Source organism: Zootoca vivipara, chromosome 6 (assembly GCF_963506605.1).
Source record: "Zootoca vivipara chromosome 6, rZooViv1.1, whole genome shotgun sequence".
NCBI lineage: Eukaryota > Metazoa > Chordata > Lepidosauria > Squamata > Lacertidae > Zootoca > Zootoca vivipara.
This window is the reverse complement of record NC_083281.1, coordinates 83,690,784-83,713,319: the sequence shown is the minus strand read 5'-3', so window position 1 is coordinate 83,713,319 and position 22,536 is coordinate 83,690,784. Positions and strand designations below refer to the sequence as shown.

The following is a 22,536-nucleotide window of genomic DNA, read 5'->3' as shown; positions in this document are numbered from 1 at the left end:
GAGCCATTGTTCTGAAATGGCTCCCTACATGCCTCGGATTAATAATCATCCCATAAATTTGCTTGGAATTCTCTTGTATTGGGAGAAGCAAATTAAGGGAGAAGAATACTCCTTCGCCCCCATATACCTTTCTTCTCTTTACTTGCTGAGGCATGGAGAACTGTGACCTTGCAGTTGTAGGGGGGTTGCGGCAGCATAGAAAATACAGTATGCATGCAGAATTGGATGGATTACTAGAGACTTAGGAACCAGCCCGGTCCTGAGGATGTTTTCTTGGATGGTGAAATACACCCACAGTTATTGTGTTGCTACCTTTTCAAGCTAATTGGGGGCAGTCAGGCAAATTCTGGTTAATAAATTACTCTTTAATCAGTAACTGTTGAAGAAACATAGAGACAGAGGAAGCTGCCTTATACAGAGTCTGACCATCAGTCCCATTTAGCTCAGTAATGTCCACACAGGTTGACAGCAGCTCTCCAGGATTTCAGATGGGGACATTCCCAGTCCTACCTGGAGAATCGGGTTCTGTGATCCCTGACTTTTGGCCCTTCCCTAAAGACCTAGGGACACAGGAAGCTGCCTTATACTGAGGCCACTGGTCCATCTAGCTCAATATAGTCCACACTGACTGGCACCAGCTCTCCAGGATTTCAGGCAGGAGTCTCTCCCAGCCCTACCTGGAGATGTTTAGGATTGAAACGGGACAATCTGCATGCAAAGCAGATGCTCTACCACTGAGCTAATGTCCTTCCCTTTCCTGTCTCTGTATAGAGGAGTCTTGGGCACAGAATTGCTTTATTTTAGCACTTCCTGGGTCTGATCTCTTTCCTGCCCCTGCCCCTGCTGCCCTTCTCACTTCTTCTCTCTGCCTGATCTTCCAGATCCACATGAACCCGAGCCAGTCAGTGTTGAGCTTGGAAGGAGACGACATTGACCGGTTTGACAAGGCCATGCAGCACATCGCCTACCTAAACTCCCGCCAGTTCCCCACACCTGGGATCCGGAGGATCAAGATCACAAGCACCGTGAAGTGAGTTTCCCTTTGGGAGCAAGCCACATGAGACTCGGGGTCGTGGGTTTGAGCCCCACATTGGGCAAAAGATTCCTGCATTGCAGGAGGTTGTTGTTGTTGTAGTATTATTTATTCAACTTCTACACCACCCTATACCTGGAAGTCTCAGAACAGTTCACAACAAGACCACAACACCAAACCAAAAGCAGTAACCCAATAACATTCCCCCTCCCAAAAGCCACATTCTAAAAGGGTGTTGGATGTCAATAAATCAACCAAAGGCTTAGTTAAAAAGGAACGTTTTCGCCTGCTGCCTAAAGGTGTATAATGAAGGCTCCAGGCGAACTTCCCTGGGGAGAGCATTCCATAGACGGGATTAGACTAGATTACCCTCGTGGTCCCAACTCTACCCGGTTGTCTTGAAGATGCCTCCACATCTTGGGTAAGATGTAAGATTATTATGGTTATCAGAAGAAGCGCCGTGTTGCATCTGCAGCAGCACAACCAGATGCCTTCATCTTCTCTAGCTGCAACAAAACATGTCTCTCCCGTAACGGTCTCTACAGCCACAGCAGGCACTGTAACCTTCCAACAGTTTGACTTCTCCCGCAAAGGAACACTCTTCCATTGTCTTCCAAGACAGACAGGTGCCAACCAGTTTTTCAGGAAAGTGACTCAAAGCGTCTTGTGGAAGCAAACAAAATCAACCCAAATTACTCACTAGCAGCATGCATAAAAGGCAGACCCAACTCTGCCCGCCCTATTGAAAAGATGAGGGGAGGAAGAGAACCCCCCAAACATACTGCACCCTCCCAAACGGAGGTCCAGAGGCCTGGGGGGATAAAAATATATTTGCCAAGCAACTGAAAGCACATAAGGGATGGTACCAGACGTGTCTTCCTGGGGACAGCATTCCACACATGAGCAGCCACCACTGAGCAGAGAATGAAGGAGTTCTATAATGGAAGATGCTGCACTTTTGTTATTTGGGCGTGGCACACACACCATGTCCTTAAGAGGAGAACCCTCTGAATGTGCCCACGTGTTTTATCTTTATTTAGAGCATTTGTGCCCCACTCTTTATCCAAACCGTGGCTTAAAGGTAAAGGGACCTCTGACCATTAGGTCCAGTCACGGACGACTCTGGGGTTGCAGTGCTTTACTGGCCGAGGGACCCGGCATACAGTTTCCAGGTCATGTGGCCAGCATGACTAAGCCGCTTCTGGTGAACCAGAGCAGCACATGGAAACGCCATTTACCTTCCCGCTGGAGCGGTACCTATTTATCTACTTGCACTTGACGTGCTTTCGAACTGCTAGGTTGGCAGGAGCAGGGACCAAGCAACAGGAGCTCATCCCGTTGCGGGGATTCGAACCGCCGACCTTCTGATCAGCAAGCCCTAGGCTCTGTGGTTTAACCCACAGTGCCACCCACGTCCCTAGCACCATTATAAGGATAGGGAGGGAGGAGAGGAAAAAGCAAACTTATAATCACCATCTGGCATAAAGACAGCTCAGAGGCAGAGCTGATGTGTGGTTTTCAAGATGATCACTGCCCACATTTCAGACAGGCCCTCTTTCTTACAGTTAGTCCTTTGCGTCTTTTCCTCCTGGGATACCACCCTCTCTCCGGCATTGATGGCAACTGGCTCCTATCACCTTTTCCCCCTTTTTTGGCAGGTGTTCCAACGATGAAGCCTGCATCGCCATCCCCTTTGTGGACGGCTACATCATGGTCCTGCAGCCTGAAGAGCCCAAGATCAGCCTGAGTGGCATCAACCACTTTGCCCGCTCGGCTTCGGAGTTTGAGAGCCCCGAAGGGGTCTCCCTCTTCCCCGAGCTTCGCATCATCAGCACCATCACGCGGGAGGTTGAGCCGGAGGGGGAGGGAGATGAGGACCCCACAGGTAAAGCCCACTCACCTAGTTGTGCAACACATACTTGGGCTAGTGGCCTGGCGGCAGGGTATGATACAACCCCTGTTTTGAGGGATTATCAGAAAAACTTGGATTTGGGGGAGAGGCTGGGATGGGGGTGGGTAGAGAGTAGTAGAGACAACGTGGGGAAAACAGTCAATGTTGGGAAGGGGCAATGGCTCCTCCAAGTAGGACTGGGAAAGATTCCTTGACTTTGAAACAATGAGAAGCTGCTGCTAGTCAGTGCAGGCAGAACTGAGCTAGATGGACCAATAGTCTGATTAAGTGTAAGGCACCTCCTATGTCTTAAAGGAAGGGCCGTGGCTCAGTGGTAGAGCATCTGCTTTGCATGCAGAAGATCCTGTGTTCCTTTCCTAGCATCTCCAGGAAGCGCTAGTAGAGACTGAAGCCCTAGGGAGCCAGTGTCAGTCACACAGGCAGTACTAAGCTCGATGGGGCCAGTGGCTTGACTCAGTCCTAAGGCAGCTTCCTAATGTAGGAAACATTCAAGATTCTAGTCCTAAAGCAAGCCCTTAGGCAAATGGGTGAGCCCTGTGTCTGGCAAAAGCTTGGAAGCAAAGAAGACTCTGTGTGTGTTTTCTTGCCTTCCTGATCTTCTCGTCCTCCCTCCTCTCCTTTGCAGTCCAAGAATCACTGGTGTCTGAGGAGATCATGCACAACTTGGATACCTGCGAGGTTACGGTGGTTGGTGATGAGCTCAGCCAGGAGCAAGAGAGCCTGGAGGTTGACATGATCCGGCTGCAGCAGAAGGGGATGGAGATGAGCACTTCCAACCTGGGCATGATCATTACCGGTATTGTACTTTCTTCCTCTGTACCTGAATGTGCTTGAAATCCTAATTGCATTAATAAGGCAGAGACCCAAAGTCTTAAATATATTTCAGTTTAGAGTCACAGTGATAAACCATTTACAGACCCGGCTGGTATTTACTAAACTGAAAGCAAGCCTTTTAAAAATGTTATTTAAATTTCCCTGGAGGTCCCCTCTAAAATACATTATGAAAACTTGCATTCTTGTACATAAACTTTTAACAAGATACACCTGCAAAACACGTTCTTATTAAGTGATCCACAAGTTTGCATAAACCTTTGGAACTGGTCTTTGGTTTTCAGGAGAATTTGTAGGCAAAATTCAGCTCCTCCATTCTCTTACAAAGGTATCTTTGTGCTTTGTTCCTCTTGTGAAAGCAAGAATAAGGCATCCATGCTCCCTCTTAAAGGTGGCTTGATCTCTCATCAGAGAAACAGTGGGCTGTATCCAGTGTCAGTCCTGCTTAGAGTGGACCCATTGAAATCAATGAACACAACTCACTTGGCTCCATTAATTTCAAGGGGTCTAGACTTAGTTGGAGATAATGCATAGTGTCTCACTCATTCGTCAGCCAGGACAGCTCTGCCTTAATGGCAGCATTCAAGTGCCACAAGAATCTCTGCAGAAGAAGCGCAGGGGGCATTTTTGTTAGGCCAGACATGGTGTGTCTGTCCCCTCTTCCTCTCCACTTGCTGGGATGTTTAAAGCATTGGTACTGGTAAGATAGGCATATGATTCTGATACGTCAAAGGGCAGTTCTGTGGCCCCCTTTAGCCCCAGGGATGGAGAAACCTGTGAACCTCCAGATGTTGTTGGACTTCCAGCTCCCATCATCCCCTGCCAGCATGGCCGGGAATCAGGGTGCAAGTCCAGTAACATCTGGAGCAGGCTTCCCCAAACTCGCCCTTCCAGATGTTTTGGGACTACAACTTCCATCATCCCTAGCTAACAGGACCAGTGGTCAGGGATGACGGGAATTGTAGTCCCAAAACATCTGGAGTTTGGGGATTCCTGATCTAGAGAGCCACAGGTTCCCCAACCCTGCTGCAAACAAGCCAGGAAGCATGCTATTCGCTGTAGTTTCCCTTCTCATTTGATCTGGAACACTGTGGTTCAACAGGTTTGGAACATGCAACGTCAAACCACAGCTTACTGTCTTGGCTTGCTTTCAACCCATCCTATATAATAAAGTGCAAGTGTCTCTGCGTCCAGTCCCTGTGTCCACGCTACTGCGCATGTGCCCCACGGACACAGGGATTGGACGCAGAGACTTGACGCACACACACGCTCTCTCCACCCCCCCCACCCCTCTGCCTACCGTTTCCCTCGTAGTCCTCAGAAGAATCGCGGCCGCCCAGGAGAAGGCCAGCTGGCTCAGCAGAGCACTCCGACGAAGCGGCAGCCATGGGAGGGGCCAGCCGGCCCCCCCAAGTGCCGCCGAAAAAGGCCAAATGTTCTAGCACCCGTTTATTAAACGGGCTGAATGACACTAGTTAACCATAATTTGCTATACTTTCCCAGTTTGGGTTAAACAGGAAACTATGCTTAATGGAATACTTCCTCGTTTATTCCATTAATTTATTAAAACTATTTCTTAAAACTTAATTTATTAAAGTATGGTTTAACATGTATACATTAAAGACAATGATGTAAATCCTCCATCTTAATTAACATGCAATGTGGAATGTTTAAGGCTCCTTATGTAGCTGAAGGTTTTATTTTGGCATTTTTACCTCCCCATAATTTTGATATTTTTCATGTTCTTGACAGATTTCTGCTGTAACCAGTATTGGGGGCTACATTTCAGGTGGGGGGGGTACTTGGGTAGCAGTTTGGATTTTTTGTATAAAAATGCAACTTTCATATATATGAGAGAGAGCTCCCCCCCCCTCTGTCCCCTCACCAGCATTTTGTGTTACCTCTAGGGGTTGATACTATGGCCAGCTATGAGGAGGTTTTGCACTTGATACGCTACCGCAATTGGCACGCCGTGTCTCTGTTTGACCGCAAGTTCAAGCTGGTCTGTTCGGAGCTGAACGGGCGCTACGTCAGCAATGAATTTAAAGTGGAGGTATGTCAGCAAATGTTGGCTTCAGGAGATCTGCATGGACTCCTAGGGGTGTTTTGAGGAACTGGGGCCAGCCAATGCTATAGAGAGAGCTAATGTGCATTGCAAGCTGTCTCACGCAGAGTCCAACTGCTAGGGTGCCCCTTAACATGGCATTTTGTCAGGTTTTTATCCTTTTGTTAAAAAGAAGCAGCTGATTAAGAAAAACCTTTTTAGTCAATTGAAAGAGCATTGGCGCAGCCCTGGTGATGCTCATTTTATGAAGCATCTAGTTGCTGTACAGAAAATTATATTGGACCCTTTCTGTAGGCTTACAGCTGAACATGAAAAGAGCCTTGCTGATGGGTCTGGCCAAAGGCCCATTCACTCTACTATCCTGGTCCCATGGTAGCCTACCACAGGCCTATAATGGCAGTGCTCTCCCCACTTGTGATTTCCAAAAATTTTCCTTAAGGGGCATCCTCCTTCTAATAATGGGAGTTAGCCCTCGTAGTCATTGTGGCTCATAGCCATTTAAATCCTTCCCTGTGAATTTGTGATATCCACAAAGTCTTTCCTTTGGTTCAGAATTTTCCACCATTCTGCTTCATTGGGCTACCCTACTGGGTCCTACTATTATGAGTCGGGTGTATGTAGAAATTTGGATGCGGAAATGAGGGGGCTAGTTCTCACTCAGATAATCCCAAATTTAATTTCCCCTTTTCTCTTCCTACTCGCCTGTCTTTTATTTCACCAGGTGAACGTGATCCACACCGCCAACCCCATGGACCATGCCAGCCACATCGCAGCGCAGCCTCAGTTTGTCCAGCCCGTCCACCATTCCTTTGTCGACCTCTCTGGCCACAACCTGGCTAGCCCTCACCCAGGATTTTCAGGTAAGGGCTCGTCCTGCCTTGGATAAACATTCTTTGACGACTGCTCTGCCCCCTCCAACCCACTCAGATAAAATCCTCTTCAGAGAGGCTCTTTTGCCACTGAGGAGAGGCAGGTCTGTGGCTCTCTTCCCAGAGGTGGCTGATGTATCAGTCTAATTGCATCTAAGCAGCACTTAATGTCTTGGGGGATATGAAATTCAAGTCTCCCTGTGAGGCACAGATAGCCTGCTAGATTTCTTTAAAAGTAGCCTTCGTATATTTAAAAAAGAAAAAAGGATTTACAGCCTGTTTCTCCTTGAGCTTTTTAGAAAGAGGGAGCTTTTCCTTTCCTTTTTTAAATGATTGCCAAGCCTGATGTTGGGATTTCACTGAAAGGTTACACTGTGTGGAGTTACTTGTGGACATTCCTTGGCCCCAACACACTTAACACAACCTTCATAAGCTACAGGGGTGGGGGAAGCTGATGGGAATTGTAGTCCAAAAGATCCAGAGGGCATCAGATTAGCTGAACTAAGCTTTCTCTGCCATCTGTGAACAAGAGCACAATTTGTTTGGCAGTTTCAATAATGGAGAATCAGGAAGAGGCTGGCAGAATAATTCTCAAACCAGTGAAGGGAGCCCAGGATGGGCATTCATAAACAGAGACTGTGGGTTCCAGTCACATTTGGACCTCTGCCCCTTAGCAGCCTTGTCATGAGGCTGGACCCCAATGAGAGCCATTAGCCTTGGAAGTTGGAGTGAAGCAGTTAGGAGCAGCTTATGCTTCAGAAATGTAGAGGAGCTGACTGTACAGTTGCTTGGGAACTAGTATACCTTTTTGTAACTACATGTTATAAACATGCAAACTGAGCAAGCAGCATTTTGGGGTGGGGGGTGGGTTCCGGTATCACACACATAGTGTGATTCTCTAGTGCTTCCTTCTAAAAAAAAGATTCCCCTGATCTCCCCACCACTCTGGGTAAGGAAGCACATGGCATGTGCTGCCTGCTTCTTCCTCTTCTGTGACCATCTATTTTTTTAAAAAAAATATTTTTATTAATTTTCCAATTAAAACCAATTATATCACATTCAATATTTCAAATTATACACATATATATATCAATCAGACCGAATGTTATGCCAAATCATCTAAAGAATTTTTTATTTGGGTTCCCATGCTTCAAGAAATTGGGAATTCCTCGCAACTGTCCACTGCCGTCTTTTTTCTAAAGTTCAAATCGTCCTTCAAGTTCATAATAATCCAGATCCTCCCCTTACAGTCACATAGATGTTTTCCACTTTCACGATTGTTTCCCAGCTGCTGATATAAATATCAAACAAAGTCTCACAGATGTTCTTTCTCCTGTGTGAGTTAATCAGTCCAGCCTCCCCATAAATCTTCTTAATGGAGCTCCTGTTGCGTTGAAGCAATTCGAAGTAGCGCCATCTTAAAAAGCTCAAATCACTTTCGCTTTTAGCCATGAAGATTTACGATCATTATAGAATTTACAGCTTTTCCAGGCAGGAGACCCAAACATCAAACCATAGACTCTTGGTAAATTAATGGATCTCCTTGCCCTATAGCTGAACTTAGCTTCAGGTCGCTGCTCCAATTTAAAGTGCGTCACAGCTCATAAATCCTCCGAACGCATTCAGAACTCCTTCCGTCCGACTAGGGGGGGGCTTTTCTCATCGGCAACTCCACATCTTTAAAAAAATATGCTCAGTAACAACAGTTATAAGGTTCAACTCACACAGTCTTTTGCTTCTCTTTCACTCCAAACAAGCCAGGACATCGCGTCCGGGAAGGTACGAGGCAACAATATGAAGAAAAAAAATAAAATAAAAACTCACTCCCCTTATCGCTCCGTCCCCATCAATCCTTCTTCCAGATGCAGTACAATCTTTGACTCCTCTCACTCGGCAGCATAAATTTCTCAGCAGTAAACAGCGCTTCTTTCCCTCCTTCTGAAGTATGTCCATAGATTTAAGCCTAATTATCTTCTTTAACCATGGAAATCCCCGCCATGCAGATTAGCGTCCGGGAGTCCTGGCCCTTGTAAGTGCTCAGCCCAAGCTCCCCCCACTCCAAAAACAGTCGGAGTGGGTCTGGGGGCATCGCGGGCCAGCGGCCCCTCTCCGTAACCCCCGAAGAGGGTAGGGGGTTGCCATTTACTCCCCTAGCAACCGCCAAATTCCTTACAAAGGTCAGAGAGATGGAAAACAGGTCCGCCATTCCTGCAGGCGGAAACCGGAACCCATTAAGGAAGCACATGGCATGTGCTGCCTGCTTCTTCCTCTTCTGTGACCATCTAACTGTGCGATCTGCCTACGTCTTCCAACCCTCTCCTAGTGGTCCCAAGCACTGCCACTGTTGTGATTGTGGTCTGCGTCAGCTTCCTAGTATTCATGATCATCCTGGGCGTGTTCCGGATCAGAGCTGCCCACCAGCGGACGATGCGGGACCAGGATTCTGGGAAGGAGAACGAGATGGACTGGGACGACTCAGCCTTGACCATTACTGTCAACCCCATGGAGGTAAGGCCTGTGTGGTGTTGTGGGTTTCTCTGTGTGGGTTTCCTCCCCTCTTCTTCCTCCTCTCTTGCACTTTATCCAAGAGGGCAGGGTACAGATTCCTCTGGGACTTCGTTCTTCAATAGGTGGTCCAAAGTTTGCATCGTGCCTGCTGAGCTTCTACGGCCTTTCGTCTGCCACCAGCGCTCCAGCATCTTCCTCTGGCTTTTCTTTAAAGGCCTTGTATGTGAGAGGCGGGCCTGATGCTGAAGTTTATGAAGCATTTCACCCTTCACTAATTGATTTGAAATAGGGTGGTGGTGGTGGTAGGGACATCATCAGACCTCCAGGCCTCTCTGGCTGGTCCTCAGGACTCTTCCCAAGCCACACCCCTCACTGGCTCTGAGTGCCTTTATCCCTGAATGGAATGCAGTCCTAAAGGGAGCAAGTTCTTGGAAGTTGTACAGGCAAACACACCAGCAATTGATGTCTCTCAAACACAAGACATCCATTAAACTTTTGAGAAGATTTTCCTGGGTTTAAAAGTAGTCTTATATGCAGGAATATACAGTATACCAAAGTGGTTTGCAACAAAAATGTGTGAATTCAGTAAAAGAAAAGTTTAAAACAGGCATCAATTAACTATTGTGGAAATAGGGATTCTTAATTGCCTGCCTAAGCCTGGCAGAATAGAAAAGTTTTCAGTAGGCATTTAAAAGTTGCAACAGAAAGTGCCTTGCATTATTATGTCGTATTCGACTAAACATCTACTCTGAATATACCCCTTGAATCTAATTGAACTAAGTAGTTGTTGTTTTTATTATTACAGTACTGTACTTATTTATCTCCTGACTTTCCCCCCTGACTGGGACTAAAGGCAGCATTCACAAACTGAAACAACCCAGATAAAATGCAAAAAGCTAGAATCATATAAAAGGCTGTAAGTTGAAAAGTAATCATTCTCTAATAGAATTAAAATGGTATAAAAGGTAAATCTGTTAAAATATAGATAGCAAACAAGCAGAGCGCTATTCCTTAAAAAAACAACCCCTGCCCAGTGGCCCCTCTTAATTTCAGCGGGCGCTGCTCCAAGTAGAACTTGAATTGGCTGCAATGCCATTCATGCCTTTTTGTGTCTTTGTTTTCCTTGCACAGACATACGAGGACCAGCACAGCAGCGAGGAGGAGGAGGAAGAGGAGGAGGAGGAGAGCGAGGATGGGGAGGAGGAGGACGACATCACCAGCGCCGAGTCCGAGAGCAGTGACGAAGAGGAGGGGGAGCGGGAAGAGGACCAGCAGAATGTGAACAGGCAGCAGCAGCTAGAATGGGATGACTCCACGCTCACCTATTGATCCCAGCTCCTTCCGCTGTTGTATGTCTGTCTCTGTCTGTCTCTCTGTCTCTCTCCTTTGTTCTTCCGCCCTAGAAGACTCCACAGCAAAACCACTCCATCGCTCCTGAAAATCCATGGCGTGAAGAGAGTCGGTTGGGCCCCCAGAGCTGACCAACAACACACACCCCTCCCTAGACCCCCTGTCCTGGTGTCCTGTCTCTTCTTTCCTGGCTAATCTCGCCAATCAAAATCTCGCACCTCTAGAAATTTATTTAGTACCTATTTCTCCCTCGCCTCACAATGACTGGATTATTTTTATTTCTATTCTGCAAGGAACTGCCTTGTGCTATCTGTCTCTCTCACTCACACACTCCTTGTGTCATCTCATTTAAGGGACATGACCAGCCCTCTAGTCATTGCACACGCTAGACCATGATTTTGAGGGTTTTTTTAATCTTATTTTTGGTCCGGCACTAGGCTTCCGGCATCGTTTCTCATGCTTTCTTGTTGGGGTGGTTGAGTGTAAAATAGTAATAATAATAATAATGCCAGGATCCTTCTCTCACAAAAAGATTAACTTTTTAAAAACCTTTGGGTCGGATTTATTATTTTTATTATTATTATTTTGTGGCTTGTTACATCCCTGTGATGATTCTTCTTCTTCTTCTTCTTCTTCTTCTTCTTCTTCTTCTTCTTCTTCTTCTTTCTTCCTTCTTCTTCTTTTTAAATGCATTTCTTTTCCTCCTCCTGAACTCTAGTGCATGTGTAAAGTGGCAGAATGAGGTTAACTATGTTAGAAGATTTAACAGACTTTTTAATATTTTGTAAATAATCTTGGAATTATGTAATTACGTCATTTGTGGTAGTGAAAACGGGGAAAGGGGGGAGGGGGGGACACAAGCCATGCTAGGGTTTTAAAATAAAAAAACATGCCGCATGATGTAATAATAAGGTTTTGGGTTTTCCTCCCCCCAAAAAAATTCCTGCAGCAGCAGCATGGGGCAAGTTTAATTAGCGTAGAGGAAAAGCTAACGATGATCCAATGGCCTTGGATTAGACTGCCATCTTCAGTCTGGCCCAACTCTACTGATGGGTTTCTCCCCTTTTTATTTTATTTTTTAATATTTCGTTGTGGGAGGGAGGAGGCAAAACGTGATTTGACCATGAAGGCATCTTCATGGACCCCCTCTTTCTCTGGGTCCAACTGTCCTGCCTCTTGCATTCTGGGTCCTGGTCTGTTTCAGTTTTAGGGACAGTAAGGTGGGCTGGCCAGATCACACAATTTCTTTTGCACAAAGGGAGACAGCCCAGTTGGACCACTTGGGCCTGGTGCTCTCTCTGGGTTGCACACTACTAGTCACGCAGGTGGCTCGGTTGATTGTAAAAGGACAGTGTCACAGGAAGGGTGCTTCTGTCTTGACTGCCTGTCTTAAGTCGTGAACCTGAACATTTTGGAGAGGAGGGGGGGTCAAGTCGACTTTCCTTGCTGGCATCATTCCAGTTTGTTTGTTTTTAAACAAAAACAAATGAACACTCCTGTCCATTCCCTGTAGCTCCTTGGGTACAGTTAACATGGGGACGTTGGGTCTCTTTTTATTAAGCTTCCGTTCTCTTCTTTCAGTCGTTGTTTACACTGAACATATGTGCTACCTTCCTGTCAAAACTAGGGCATAAGCTATTCCCAGTGGTGACCTTGTGAATACTCTTTAATTAAGCAGTTTAGTCCACAAGCTTTGGAGACGGGGTAGGGGGTTGTTGGTGGGAAGACTGTGCCCAGTAAAATTTTGTGCCCGGATTTGGAAGGGACCGGAGTGGTTTTCCGAAAAGCAAGTTATGACCCCGATGGCAGTGGCGAGTGCTGGGCTTTTCATTAGGCATGTGGTCCTCCCTCTCCTCTGCTTTAACTTTTTAACAATTACTATTCCTTGATAGAGCCTCGGGTTTATTGCTTTTACAGTTGATTTATTCCCTGAGGGGGTGTTCTACTGAAGCTTTTCTTTGTTGTGTGGGTTGCCTGCTAAGGTGAGCCAAGTTCTGACTGGCTGCTTTGCATGAGAAAAAAAAAATCTGGCTGCTTTGCAGTTTTAGGCAAATAGAACAGGAGTTTGAGCATTGGATTCAGCAGGGCCAGGGGAGAATGTTGGCTGCTGGCATGTCTGTTTGTGGGGGGCTTGGTCCAGGTGGTTGGAGACAGCAGTGAGGAAATAGAGTGAGACCTCCCCTCATTGGTAGAGTGTCTGCTTTGAATGCAGAAGGGCTGCAGCTTCAATCCCCTGTGGCATCTCCAGGTAGAGCTAGGGATGTCCCTCCTGAAAGTCCTGAGAAGGCACTGCCAGTCAGTGCAGGCATTACTGAGCTATATGGCTGGCTTGGTATAAGGCAGCTTCCTACAAGATGCTCCTGCACCTTGCATTTTAAATCTCTTACTACCTAGAAGCAGGGTTTATTTTTGCGTAGGGATGGAAACCTTGCAGCACTCCCGATGTAGCTGGGCTCCTGCCCCACAGCCAGCATGACCAGTGGTCAGGGAGCTGTGTCTGCAGGGGCAGAGTCCCCATCCCTCAGTTAGAGGAAAGTCTCTCTGGAGTGCCTTTCACAATAGGGTGGACCCGACGGTAGGGAAAGGCTAAGCCCTGAACAACTCGGCTCATTCCTGCTCCCTTTTTTTTGGGGGGGGTTTAATTGCAAAATGTTAAGGGGCAAGGAAGTTGGTTTTGACCACTGTTACAAGTGCTAGTTTGAAGTAAAACAAAACAAAACGGGAAAACTTTTAACTTATGTCCAAGTTGCCCTGTGCTTTAAATGTCACTGTGTAGAGAAGATTCCTTAACCCTCTTTTTCATGATACCATCACTGTAGCAGCTGTATTTTAGAGACTGTAAACCTGATCATGACTCTCTCTCTCTCTCTTTTAAATGCTAATGCTGAAAGGTTGTACACTTTTTCTGATGCAGTATGTAGCCATCATGGATCTAACATTTCGGATGTGTATATTGGTAAATAGGTCAAGTTGGGGGGGGGGGAGTCTGAGCTACAATAAATTTCTGGTTCTAAATTTTTCTTTTGTTACTGTCTAGCTTTCTGCCTCTTTGTTAGGCCTCTGAGCTGATTTCTTTCTGCCTAGCAACTGAATGCATTTTTTAAAATCCTCTACTGTTTTGGAAACAAAATGTGTAAGCGTTTTTCTGACAGGGCTTCTTAAAAGAAATGGAGGCTATAAACATTGCACCTTGGTAACATAGATTTGGAAGCAGGATCTGACGAGTGCTTGTACAGGTAAAGGCCGTAGCTCAGTTGTAGAGCATCTGCCTTGCAAGGTAGGTCTTTGAGAAGTTTTGGTTCCAGAAAAGGAAATGTAAGTTTACCAAAAGTCTTCAGTTTTGCAAAAAGGCAGTTTGGAACCTGAGTATTGAGGCATCCTTGCTCATTCTGCCTTCTGCAAATACAGTGGTGCCTCGCTTTACAAATGCCTCGCTTTACGAAAAACTCGCTAGACGAAAGAGTTGCGTTGCGAGAGGCATTCGTAAGACGACAGAATTTTCTATGACCGCCGCTTCGTCTTACGAAGCGCGGCCATAGAAAGCGGCAAAGGAAGATGAGCTGTCAGCGCGGGAAGCTGACAGCTAATCTTCCTTTGCCTCCGAAGCTGTGCTCAGTGTGGGGGGAGGCGGCAGCGGTAGAAGGTCTTTTCCCACTGCCGCCTCTAGCCCCTCGGCAGGCGGGATGTGGGGGAACCGCAGGATTTCTCCTGCGTCCCCCCCCTGCATCCCGTCCGACACACAACGGGGATCGTAGGGGCTTCTCAAGCGCCCTACGATCCCCGCTGTGTGACAGGCGGGATGCAGGGGAAACGCAGGATTTTTCCTGCGTCCCCCCACCATCCTGCCTGTCACACAGCGGGGATCGTAGGGGCTTCTCAAGACCCTACGATCCCCACTGTGTGTCGGGGGAGGCAGGCAAGACGCGGCGGCGGGGGAACGTCTTCTTCCGCCACCGCGTCTTGCCGCGCACAGCCGGCATGGAGCGCGGTTTCGGAGGTGTCCAAAGCCGCGCTCCATGTCGGGGGAGGCAGGAAGGCGCGGCGGCGGCGGGACTTCTTCTCCCGCCACCGCTTCTCGCCGGCATGGGGCTTGGCAGAGGTGGGGGAAAGGCTCAGGATCGTTCCTTCGCCTTTCCCCCACCCCTCCCGACAGAGCCAAATCCGACAAAGCTTCTGAAGCTTCGTCCGATCCGGCTCTGTCGTTGGTAGCAGTGGCGCTTGCTCTCTTGGCTCGGGGAAGCGCCTGCCTGCCTTCCAAGAGAACAAACGCCGCCGCTGCCACCAGTTCCCCCCGAGCCCATAGGAACGCATTAATTGACTTTTAATGCATTCCTATGGGAAACGGTGCCTCGCTAGACGAAATTTTCGTAGGACGAATTGAGTCCCGGAACGAATTAATTTCGTCTAGCGAGGCACCACTGTATCTGTAAGCTGGTCACATGTTGAACATTATTATTAGTTCCGCTTGCAGTGCACCAACAAGACAGTCCAACTGCTAATAAGAAATGACAAGAACACACTTTAACAAAAACAACTATATTTCAGCCCCCAAACCAAGCACCTGAAATCACATGTAAACCTTTATCAATGCAAATCTTGGGCTTAAGCCCCATATAGGAACAAAAAACAGTTCAGAATTGGCTTGCATGTAGTACCTCAAGGCTGTTTTCTTTACAGTTATTGGCTAAGCATAGGTGACACAAAAAATTCTTTGCACAGTAACTATCTAGTACAGTGGTACCTCTGGTTAAGAACTTAATTCGTTCCAGAGGTCTGTTCTTAACCTGAACCAGGAAGCCCTCTTAACCTGGGGCCGCCGCCGCGCTGCCAGAGCACGATTTCTGTTCTCATCCTGAAGCAAAGTTCTTAACCCGAGGTACTATTTCTGGGTTAGCAGAGTCTGTAACCTGAAGCATTTGTAACCCGAGGTACCACTGTACTCGTAAGTGTAAGAGGTTTGATCTTTACTACACCCATGCACATAAAGCATTTCAGGAGACACTGTCACCTGTAGCATTTTTTCTTTTTTATAGAGATGAGGGTGCATGTGTTACACAAAAGAATCCAGAAAAGAAAGGCATCAAATCCTCCTAGAGAGCCCAGCTCTTCTTTGCTTTTGGAGGTTTTCACACTACAATATCTCTGTTCAACCAGTGAACAGGTAAAGTATATCTAGCACACACTTTATCAGTATAAAATACACAACACGCAAAACCACACACACACCCCTTTCAAAGTCATCCTTTTAAAATGCCTGTACAAGGACCTCCTATAATCCATGAATGGAATCACAAACACACACACAAACAGCTGTGCAGGAGGAGTGGCTTTCCAGCAAGAAAAGACTCAAGCAGTCGCATAAATAGCCAAGAAGTGGGAAACCTTTCCTTGGAGGGTCCGTTTCAAAGGATGGGCAAGTAATAGGTGCTGGGGGCTTCAGCCCCCTCAATATTTTTGGCCAGGGGTCTCAGCCCCCTCAAAAAATATTGAGGGGGATGCCACTGCTGGGCCCCATCTCCTTGCCCTACAGCTAGGGTGAACATCACATGTTGCAGCCCAGTTGAGGAGAGGGGCAGCAGCTCTCTGCCGCCAACTCTTCACTCCAAGGAAGCTGCCTTGGCAGCTCCCTCACAGGTCGTAGCCAGGCTCCGATGGGAGCCTGTTTAGGGGAGGGGGCTGGTCACGTGTATGATGTGACCCCCTCCCCATGTTGGGCACAACTCTGCACGCCTGGCAGGTAGATAAAAGAAGAGGCTTAGAGAGAACTATTGCCTGTTGTCCTTGGACACGTTGTGAGCCAGCCAGTTAACTTTGGTTTTCCAGCTCTCCCGCAGGGCTTCGTTAAACTTGAGTTGGAAGTGTTTCCTCGCCTCTTCATCCGTCTTCCCTAATGCTAACGAGTCCTAATGAAGGAGGAAAATGGAACTAAATATATTGTTTTATTTTTAGTTCAGTTTCTTACCCGCCCTTCACCATAAGGTCCTGGCATCTAAAAACACAGTATTAAAAACAATTTAAAACAAGAGGTTCTCAAACTGGTCAGTAGACCACAGAATTGTCCATGCTCCATATCCACATTGATTTTTAACAGTTTCATTGCTGCTTTCATTTCTTACATATTATAGTTTGTTGTGTTCTATGGAATTGTAAAAACCGTACAACATGTAAGAAAACATGATTGAAAATTGTGCAGCACCTAACAATTGCTGTGGCAGGCAGAAATATTCAGTGGCCCATGGTGGGGGCAGAATTTTGGGGAAAACGGGGTCAGCCTGCTGTAAAGGTGGGTCCTCGCCTGACCTTAAGGTTTCCTTGAAACCTGCCTGATCTCTCTCTCACCTTGAGATACTGGATGTCTTTGGAGCAGCTCAGCTCCGGCAGCCCCGCTGCTTTCATCAGTGCAAACAGGTGTAGAAAGAGGAGGCCGTGGCATCGGAGGATCATGTAGGCTCTTTCGCAGTACTCTCTGAATCTGGAAGGAAAAAGGTATGAAATGGAAGTGGATGGAAGGGAGGACAATGGTCCCCCCCTAAATAAATAAATAAATCATCTTAATTTCACTAGGATTTGCACTAGATACAATTCAGGAACCATTGTACACAGCAACACTCTGCAACATATACATGGGGCAACTCATGGGCTTCGTGGAGCACTTAGTACAGCCCATTGCCAGAACCCAACTCTATACATACGGGGTGCGTAATTGGTTAATCTGTAATATCTCTTACACCACTGATTTATTAATTGCCTTCTAAGCCATAGTCTCAAGGTGTATTACATGCAAGATAATTAAAGGCAAGATAATTAAAAGCAGTTTAACACACTAAAACCCTAGCAAGTGGCCTTAACGCGCGTTACAGACCATTCATCAAGCGGGGGTGGGGGTGGGGATGTCTTCAACTGTTTCCGAAAGTGCAGCTAGTGGGCTCCTGCCATATCTCGAAATCCTATTCCACAGAAGGGGCATCCACAATAAATGCCCTGCTCTGAGTTACTGCAGAGTGCACTTGAGAAGTCTTTGGAACTTGCAAGAGAAACCATCCCGCAGACTGCAGCGATCTACTGGGTGTGTAAGGCACAAGGCAGCCTCTCAACCTGGTTCTGAGCTGTACACAGACTTATGTGTTACTACCATATATAGGTGTATTTTATCTTTTTAATATACAGGTGGCATACAATGTCAGGCCCATTAACTTCAGTGGGTCTGCTCTGAGTAGGACTCGCACTGGGTGCAGCCCATAAATTTCCTCCCATGTGCAAGTGTTAATACACAGAGATTTTACACACAGACTCTCACTGTGCGTGCGCATATACCTTTTACACAAAACATCCATTGTATATAGTCCATCTCTCTGACTTTGTTTCTCAGTTACCAGCCGCTCCCAACCCTAGACACAAAATAAAGCCCTTGATTCCACCCTAAGCCCCAGGCAAGTTGGGGAGGGAAGAGCCCAGCCAGAGCAAATTGGGGGCAACTTTCAAAGCGACACAACTCATCCTTTACCGTTCAAACTTCTCACTGTTGCTGGTTTTGCCTTGCTGGATCACATGGACGAAGTCGTAGGTCAAGATGAAAGGGACCCGCTCGCGATTGATCCCGAACTTGGTCTTGAAATTTCCCAGGAAGTGGCCAAAATCGATGTGAAACAGCTGGAAACAAATGGGGGGGAGGGAACAGGTTAGGGCTTCTAATTGCAAGCCTGGCAGCATCGTCCCAATGGCCTAGAATTTCCCAAACAGAAGACGGACCCAAAGCTACGTGCACCATTCTAAAAACCACTAAATTCTGTACTAAGAAATTGCACGACAGGCATTGCAAACCTTAAGCGCCATCCAAGTTGATGGCCATCGCTACCTCCTGTGGAAGCAAGTTCTAATGTTGGGGGGGGGGGTGTTGTTTATCTGCTGTCTCCATGCCATGCGTAAAGTTACAAGCTGCTAATGTGTAGCCTCTTCATTGCCTTTTTCTCTCTTTTTTTTTTTAAAAAGCCCCTAACGCTGCAATCTCTCCTTGTGGGAGAATTTGAAAGCCACTGCAGAAGTTCAAGGGGTTACCTTCCTTATCAGTATAAAACTACCTCACAGGGTTGTTGAGAGGATTCAAAAGGAGGTGGGAAGAAATTAACCAGCTGCATAGCTCCTTGAAGGTGTATCAGATTGCCAATACCTGGCCGTTCTCTCGGATCATGATGTTGTCACTGTGGCGGTCTCCAATGCCAAGCACGTAGGTGGCGACGCAGTACCCAGCACAGGAGAGCGTGAATTCCTCAATGGCTCGGTCCAGCGCATCACTACGCAAAAAGGCAGGGAACAAAAACCCACTGAAGATAAGCTGGAGCTCATCCTTGCAAGGCAATGTAACCTTGTAGTATAGTGATTAAAGTGCCGGACTAGGACCTGCTGTCGCCTCAAGTTCCTTGGTGGGACGTAAATCAAATGATTCAAAATAACAATGGAGTGAGCTAGGTCAGAGAACATGGCCAGCGTCTCCATGGCTGCACATACAGTGAGGGGGGCAAATTTAGCAGGGGATCAAATACCTTTTCCCCCTCACTGTACATACACCACATGCATTTAAAGAGCATGACTTCCTCCAAAGAATCCCAGGAACTAGTTTCTTATGGGTACTGGGAATTATACGGGTAAAACTACAGTTCCCAGGACTCTTTGGGGGATGGAACCATGTGCTTTAAATGTATGGTATGTATGCCACATATATTTCTGTTACAACCACAAATGGGATGTAAGTGCTTTGGGGCGGGGTGGGGGGTGGGTTTTGCCTTCTCTCATATATACCAGCCTCGGACACTGAGATCAGGTAAAACACCGTAACCCAGCCCCAAACAGCAAACATGATGTGTCAATGCAGGAAGGGGTGTTCTCAGTTGCAGCACTCATTACACAACAGCCTCCCCTTCACAGATCTGGCAGGTGCCAACCCCAATGGGTTTAAGCCATCTTTTAAAGGGCATTTTTATTTATCCAGGTATTTAGATGATCTGTTGCTGGGGCTGACAGTGTGATGTGCAGAACTTCCCACACTCACGAGGTGCTGAGGGTGGTTACGTTTTTTCTGTTGGAAAGTAGATAGGATAGGATTGGAGGAGGAAGTTGAGTAAGTGACTCTCTTTCCCACTTCCTCTTTCAGCTTTATGTACTTTTCAAGGCTCCCAATGAACCCTCCAATGAACTCAAGGCACCAGCTCAAAAATTCTGCAATTTTTGCCCAGTAAGCATATCAAAGGTTGGCGACCCTTCATCTATTAGGGAAGTCATGAGGGTTTTTTTTTAACCCTCACTGAACCATTTTGCAATTTGATTTATATTTGTGGGCTTGGATCCACAGCAGCACTAAGCCTCTCATTCCATTCCATTCATGCAAGCATTTACGCCAGCACAACACAACCTCCCTCCCTCACCTCCTCTGGAGAAGATATGGGGATGGAGTGGAGGGCAGAGAGAGAAGTTCCCATGTGTGAATGGGAACCTTGCACTAATGGAACAAGAGGCCGTAGATACAACCTACTATTCTTACTTGCTCTAATGATAATTAAAAAATAACAGTAGCCATAGTAAGGAAATAGAATAGAATTGTAGAGTTGGAAGGGGGTCATCTTTTCCAACCCACTGCAATGTAGGAAGAGGAAGAAGAGGAAGAAGAGGAAGAAGAGGAAGAAGAGGAAGAAGAAGAAGAAGAAGAAGAAGAAGAAGAAGAAGAGGAGGAGGAGGAGGAGGAGGAGGAGGAGGAGGAAGAGGAGGAGTTATTTGATGTTGATGTTCCCTGCTTTGGGATTTATTTTAAATCAAGAGTGGGCTAAGATAAAATAATTCAAAAACTTACCCTGGGTTCTTGGACTTCAGCCAGTTCAACAGAGCATCCTTGTTGAAGGCGGCAGTGGCTGCCATGTTGCTTTTGTTGAGCTGAATGTTGGCAATTGTGTCCGAGTCCATGACCACTTCTATCAGCCCTGTCTTGTCTCCCGTGGAAAGGCAGCCATAAGGAGTCATCCTTAAAGAAGGTAAGAGTGAGGGGAAGAGGTCAGGACCCTTTAAAAAAATAAATCTGGGTGTTTTGCAGGGAAGCCACTGACAGCCCAAGTGGGCATGAGGCAGGTACATGGCCAAAACAAAACAAAACCCAGGCATGGGTCCCAAGTTCTTAAAAGGCCTGGAAGGAAGGTGTGTCGCTGTTGGGGGAAGAGAGCAGGAACTCAAGGCTGTCCTGATGCCAGAGGTGAATTTTGAAGGCTCTGTATACCAGGATTGGCTGCTGGGCAGTCAGGTGACAGAATGCTTGGACAGTGTTGAGTTTTTGTGCCTTAAAAGTGTCATTTTATGCTGGGCTACCAGTCTGCTCTGACTGCAGCAGACGCAGAGGTAGCGCACCATTAGCAGCCTGGTTTGAGACTTCCACTCTGTTGCCCTACACACACCCCTACACCCAGGGTTAATTCACAAACATCAAGAGAGACAGGAGTGAGACCCCCAACCCAGCCTCAGTGGCTTGCTCTTTTGTGGACCAGTAGCTATATAGATCTCTCAGCCCTAATCAACCTCAGAGGGTTGTTGTGAAGGTAAAAAAAATTGGGGGTGGGGAAGAGAAGAGAGAACTACGGTATGTATGCAGCCTTAAGGACCTTGGATGAAAGGGGGGGTATAAACATAATTATTTATTTTGGAATTCACCTGAGATCTAGCCCTTCTTTCTTCCACAGGATATCCATCAGCTGGATCATCTGCAGGGTCAACATATCCTGACGGAGATCTGAAAAATTAAGAAACATTTCTCTCTTTTTCTCTATTCATCCCATGATTTCTCCCATTTCATCAGCGGTTATGATGATGGGAACATTTGCCTTTGTGTGTTCTTCATCTGGCCACAAGGGGGCACTAACAGCATGCAGATCTGTGCGTTCCCATGTTTTAGGGCGCTCTGATGATTAAAACTGGGAAAGTTGGAGTAGCATTGTGACTAAGAGACTAAGGGTTGTAAGCCAGCATTAGTCCTACTCAGAGTAGACTACGTGCAACTGATTAAATGAAACGGTTCCAAGAATTCGGGCCAGGAAGGAGATTAATTTTGAATTCCTCAAACTCTTTTATGCTTAAGGTAATGAGAAAAATTCCATTTGAAATGATTTTCAAATCCAGGACAAGGCCCTGATTCGTTTATTCTTCATCAGCTATAGTCTCATGGTCAAAGTGTACCAATTGTGTTTGCCTAAGAATTCATAATTAATCTCCTCCCCGGCCCGAGTTCTTGGAACCGTTTCATTTGATTTCCTACGTGCAACTGATTGGCACGGCTTACTTAGGCTCATTAATTCCAATCAGTTTCCTCTGAGCAAAGCATAGCCTGATGAGACCGAGGGAGGAGTCTCCAGGCTGTACATCAGGGGTAGGCAACCTAAGGCCCATGGGCCAAATGCGGCCCAGTCGCCTTCTCAATCTGGCCCATGGACGGTCCGGGAATCAGCCTGTTTTTACATTAGTTTATTTAAAATGCATCTGTGGCTTATTTGTGGGGGCCTGCCTGGTGTTTTTACATGAGTAGAATGTGTGGTTTTATTTAAAATGCATCTCTGGGTTATTTGTGGGGCATAGGAATTCGTTCATTCCCCCCCCCCCAAAAAAAAAATACTCCGGCCCACCACATGGTCTGAGGGATGGTGGACCAGCCCACGGCTGAAAAAGGTTGCTGACCCCTGTTTTACATCTTACCTCTGTCAACACAATATGGCCCTACCTTACAAGGTGGTTGTAAAAAGATTACCAGCATAATGCACAATGTTTGTGCTAGGAAACTAGCGTGCCAACTTAAGATATGTACCTTCTTTAGGAAAGGGATATTTCGTATGTTAATTGGCATGTTGCTTACTTAATCTACACCCTACACAGTGTCAACAGTGGAAATAAAATTCCAGGGTTGCTTTTAAAAAATCCACATTAAAAGCAAATAGCCGAATCA

At 46.7% G+C, this 22,536-nt stretch overlaps 2 protein-coding genes across 7 annotated transcripts in view; one reads left to right on the top strand and one right to left on the bottom strand.

The window, feature by feature from the left end:
• The window catches only part of CLSTN1 (calsyntenin 1), a 64,905-nt gene extending 51,005 nt beyond the window's left edge, over positions 1-13,900 (top strand). For all 4 annotated transcript variants that reach the window (XM_035117900.2, XM_035117898.2, XM_035117899.2 and 1 more), the window contains 7 exons: positions 882-1,030; positions 2,692-2,918; positions 3,571-3,741; positions 5,684-5,829; positions 6,563-6,701; positions 9,034-9,218; positions 10,350-13,900. In XM_035117900.2, coding sequence (XP_034973791.2) covers positions 882-1,030; positions 2,692-2,918; positions 3,571-3,741; positions 5,684-5,829; positions 6,563-6,701; positions 9,034-9,218; positions 10,350-10,547 — 1,215 coding nt within the window. In that variant the 3' untranslated portion in view covers positions 10,548-13,900. The remainder of the gene's footprint in view (positions 1-881; positions 1,031-2,691; positions 2,919-3,570; positions 3,742-5,683; positions 5,830-6,562; positions 6,702-9,033; positions 9,219-10,349) is intronic.
• Positions 13,901-15,088: 1,188 nt separating this feature from the next.
• Positions 15,089-22,536, bottom strand: part of PIK3CD (phosphatidylinositol-4,5-bisphosphate 3-kinase catalytic subunit delta) — a 38,097-nt gene continuing 30,649 nt past the window's right edge. For all 3 annotated transcript variants that reach the window (XM_035119821.2, XM_060276227.1, XM_035119824.2), the window contains 6 exons: positions 21,255-21,333; positions 20,410-20,577; positions 18,736-18,859; positions 18,073-18,218; positions 16,908-17,040; positions 15,089-16,471 (listed from right to left, as the gene is read on the bottom strand). In XM_035119821.2, coding sequence (XP_034975712.1) covers positions 16,334-16,471; positions 16,908-17,040; positions 18,073-18,218; positions 18,736-18,859; positions 20,410-20,577; positions 21,255-21,333 — 788 coding nt within the window. In that variant the 3' untranslated portion in view covers positions 15,089-16,333. The remainder of the gene's footprint in view (positions 16,472-16,907; positions 17,041-18,072; positions 18,219-18,735; positions 18,860-20,409; positions 20,578-21,254; positions 21,334-22,536) is intronic.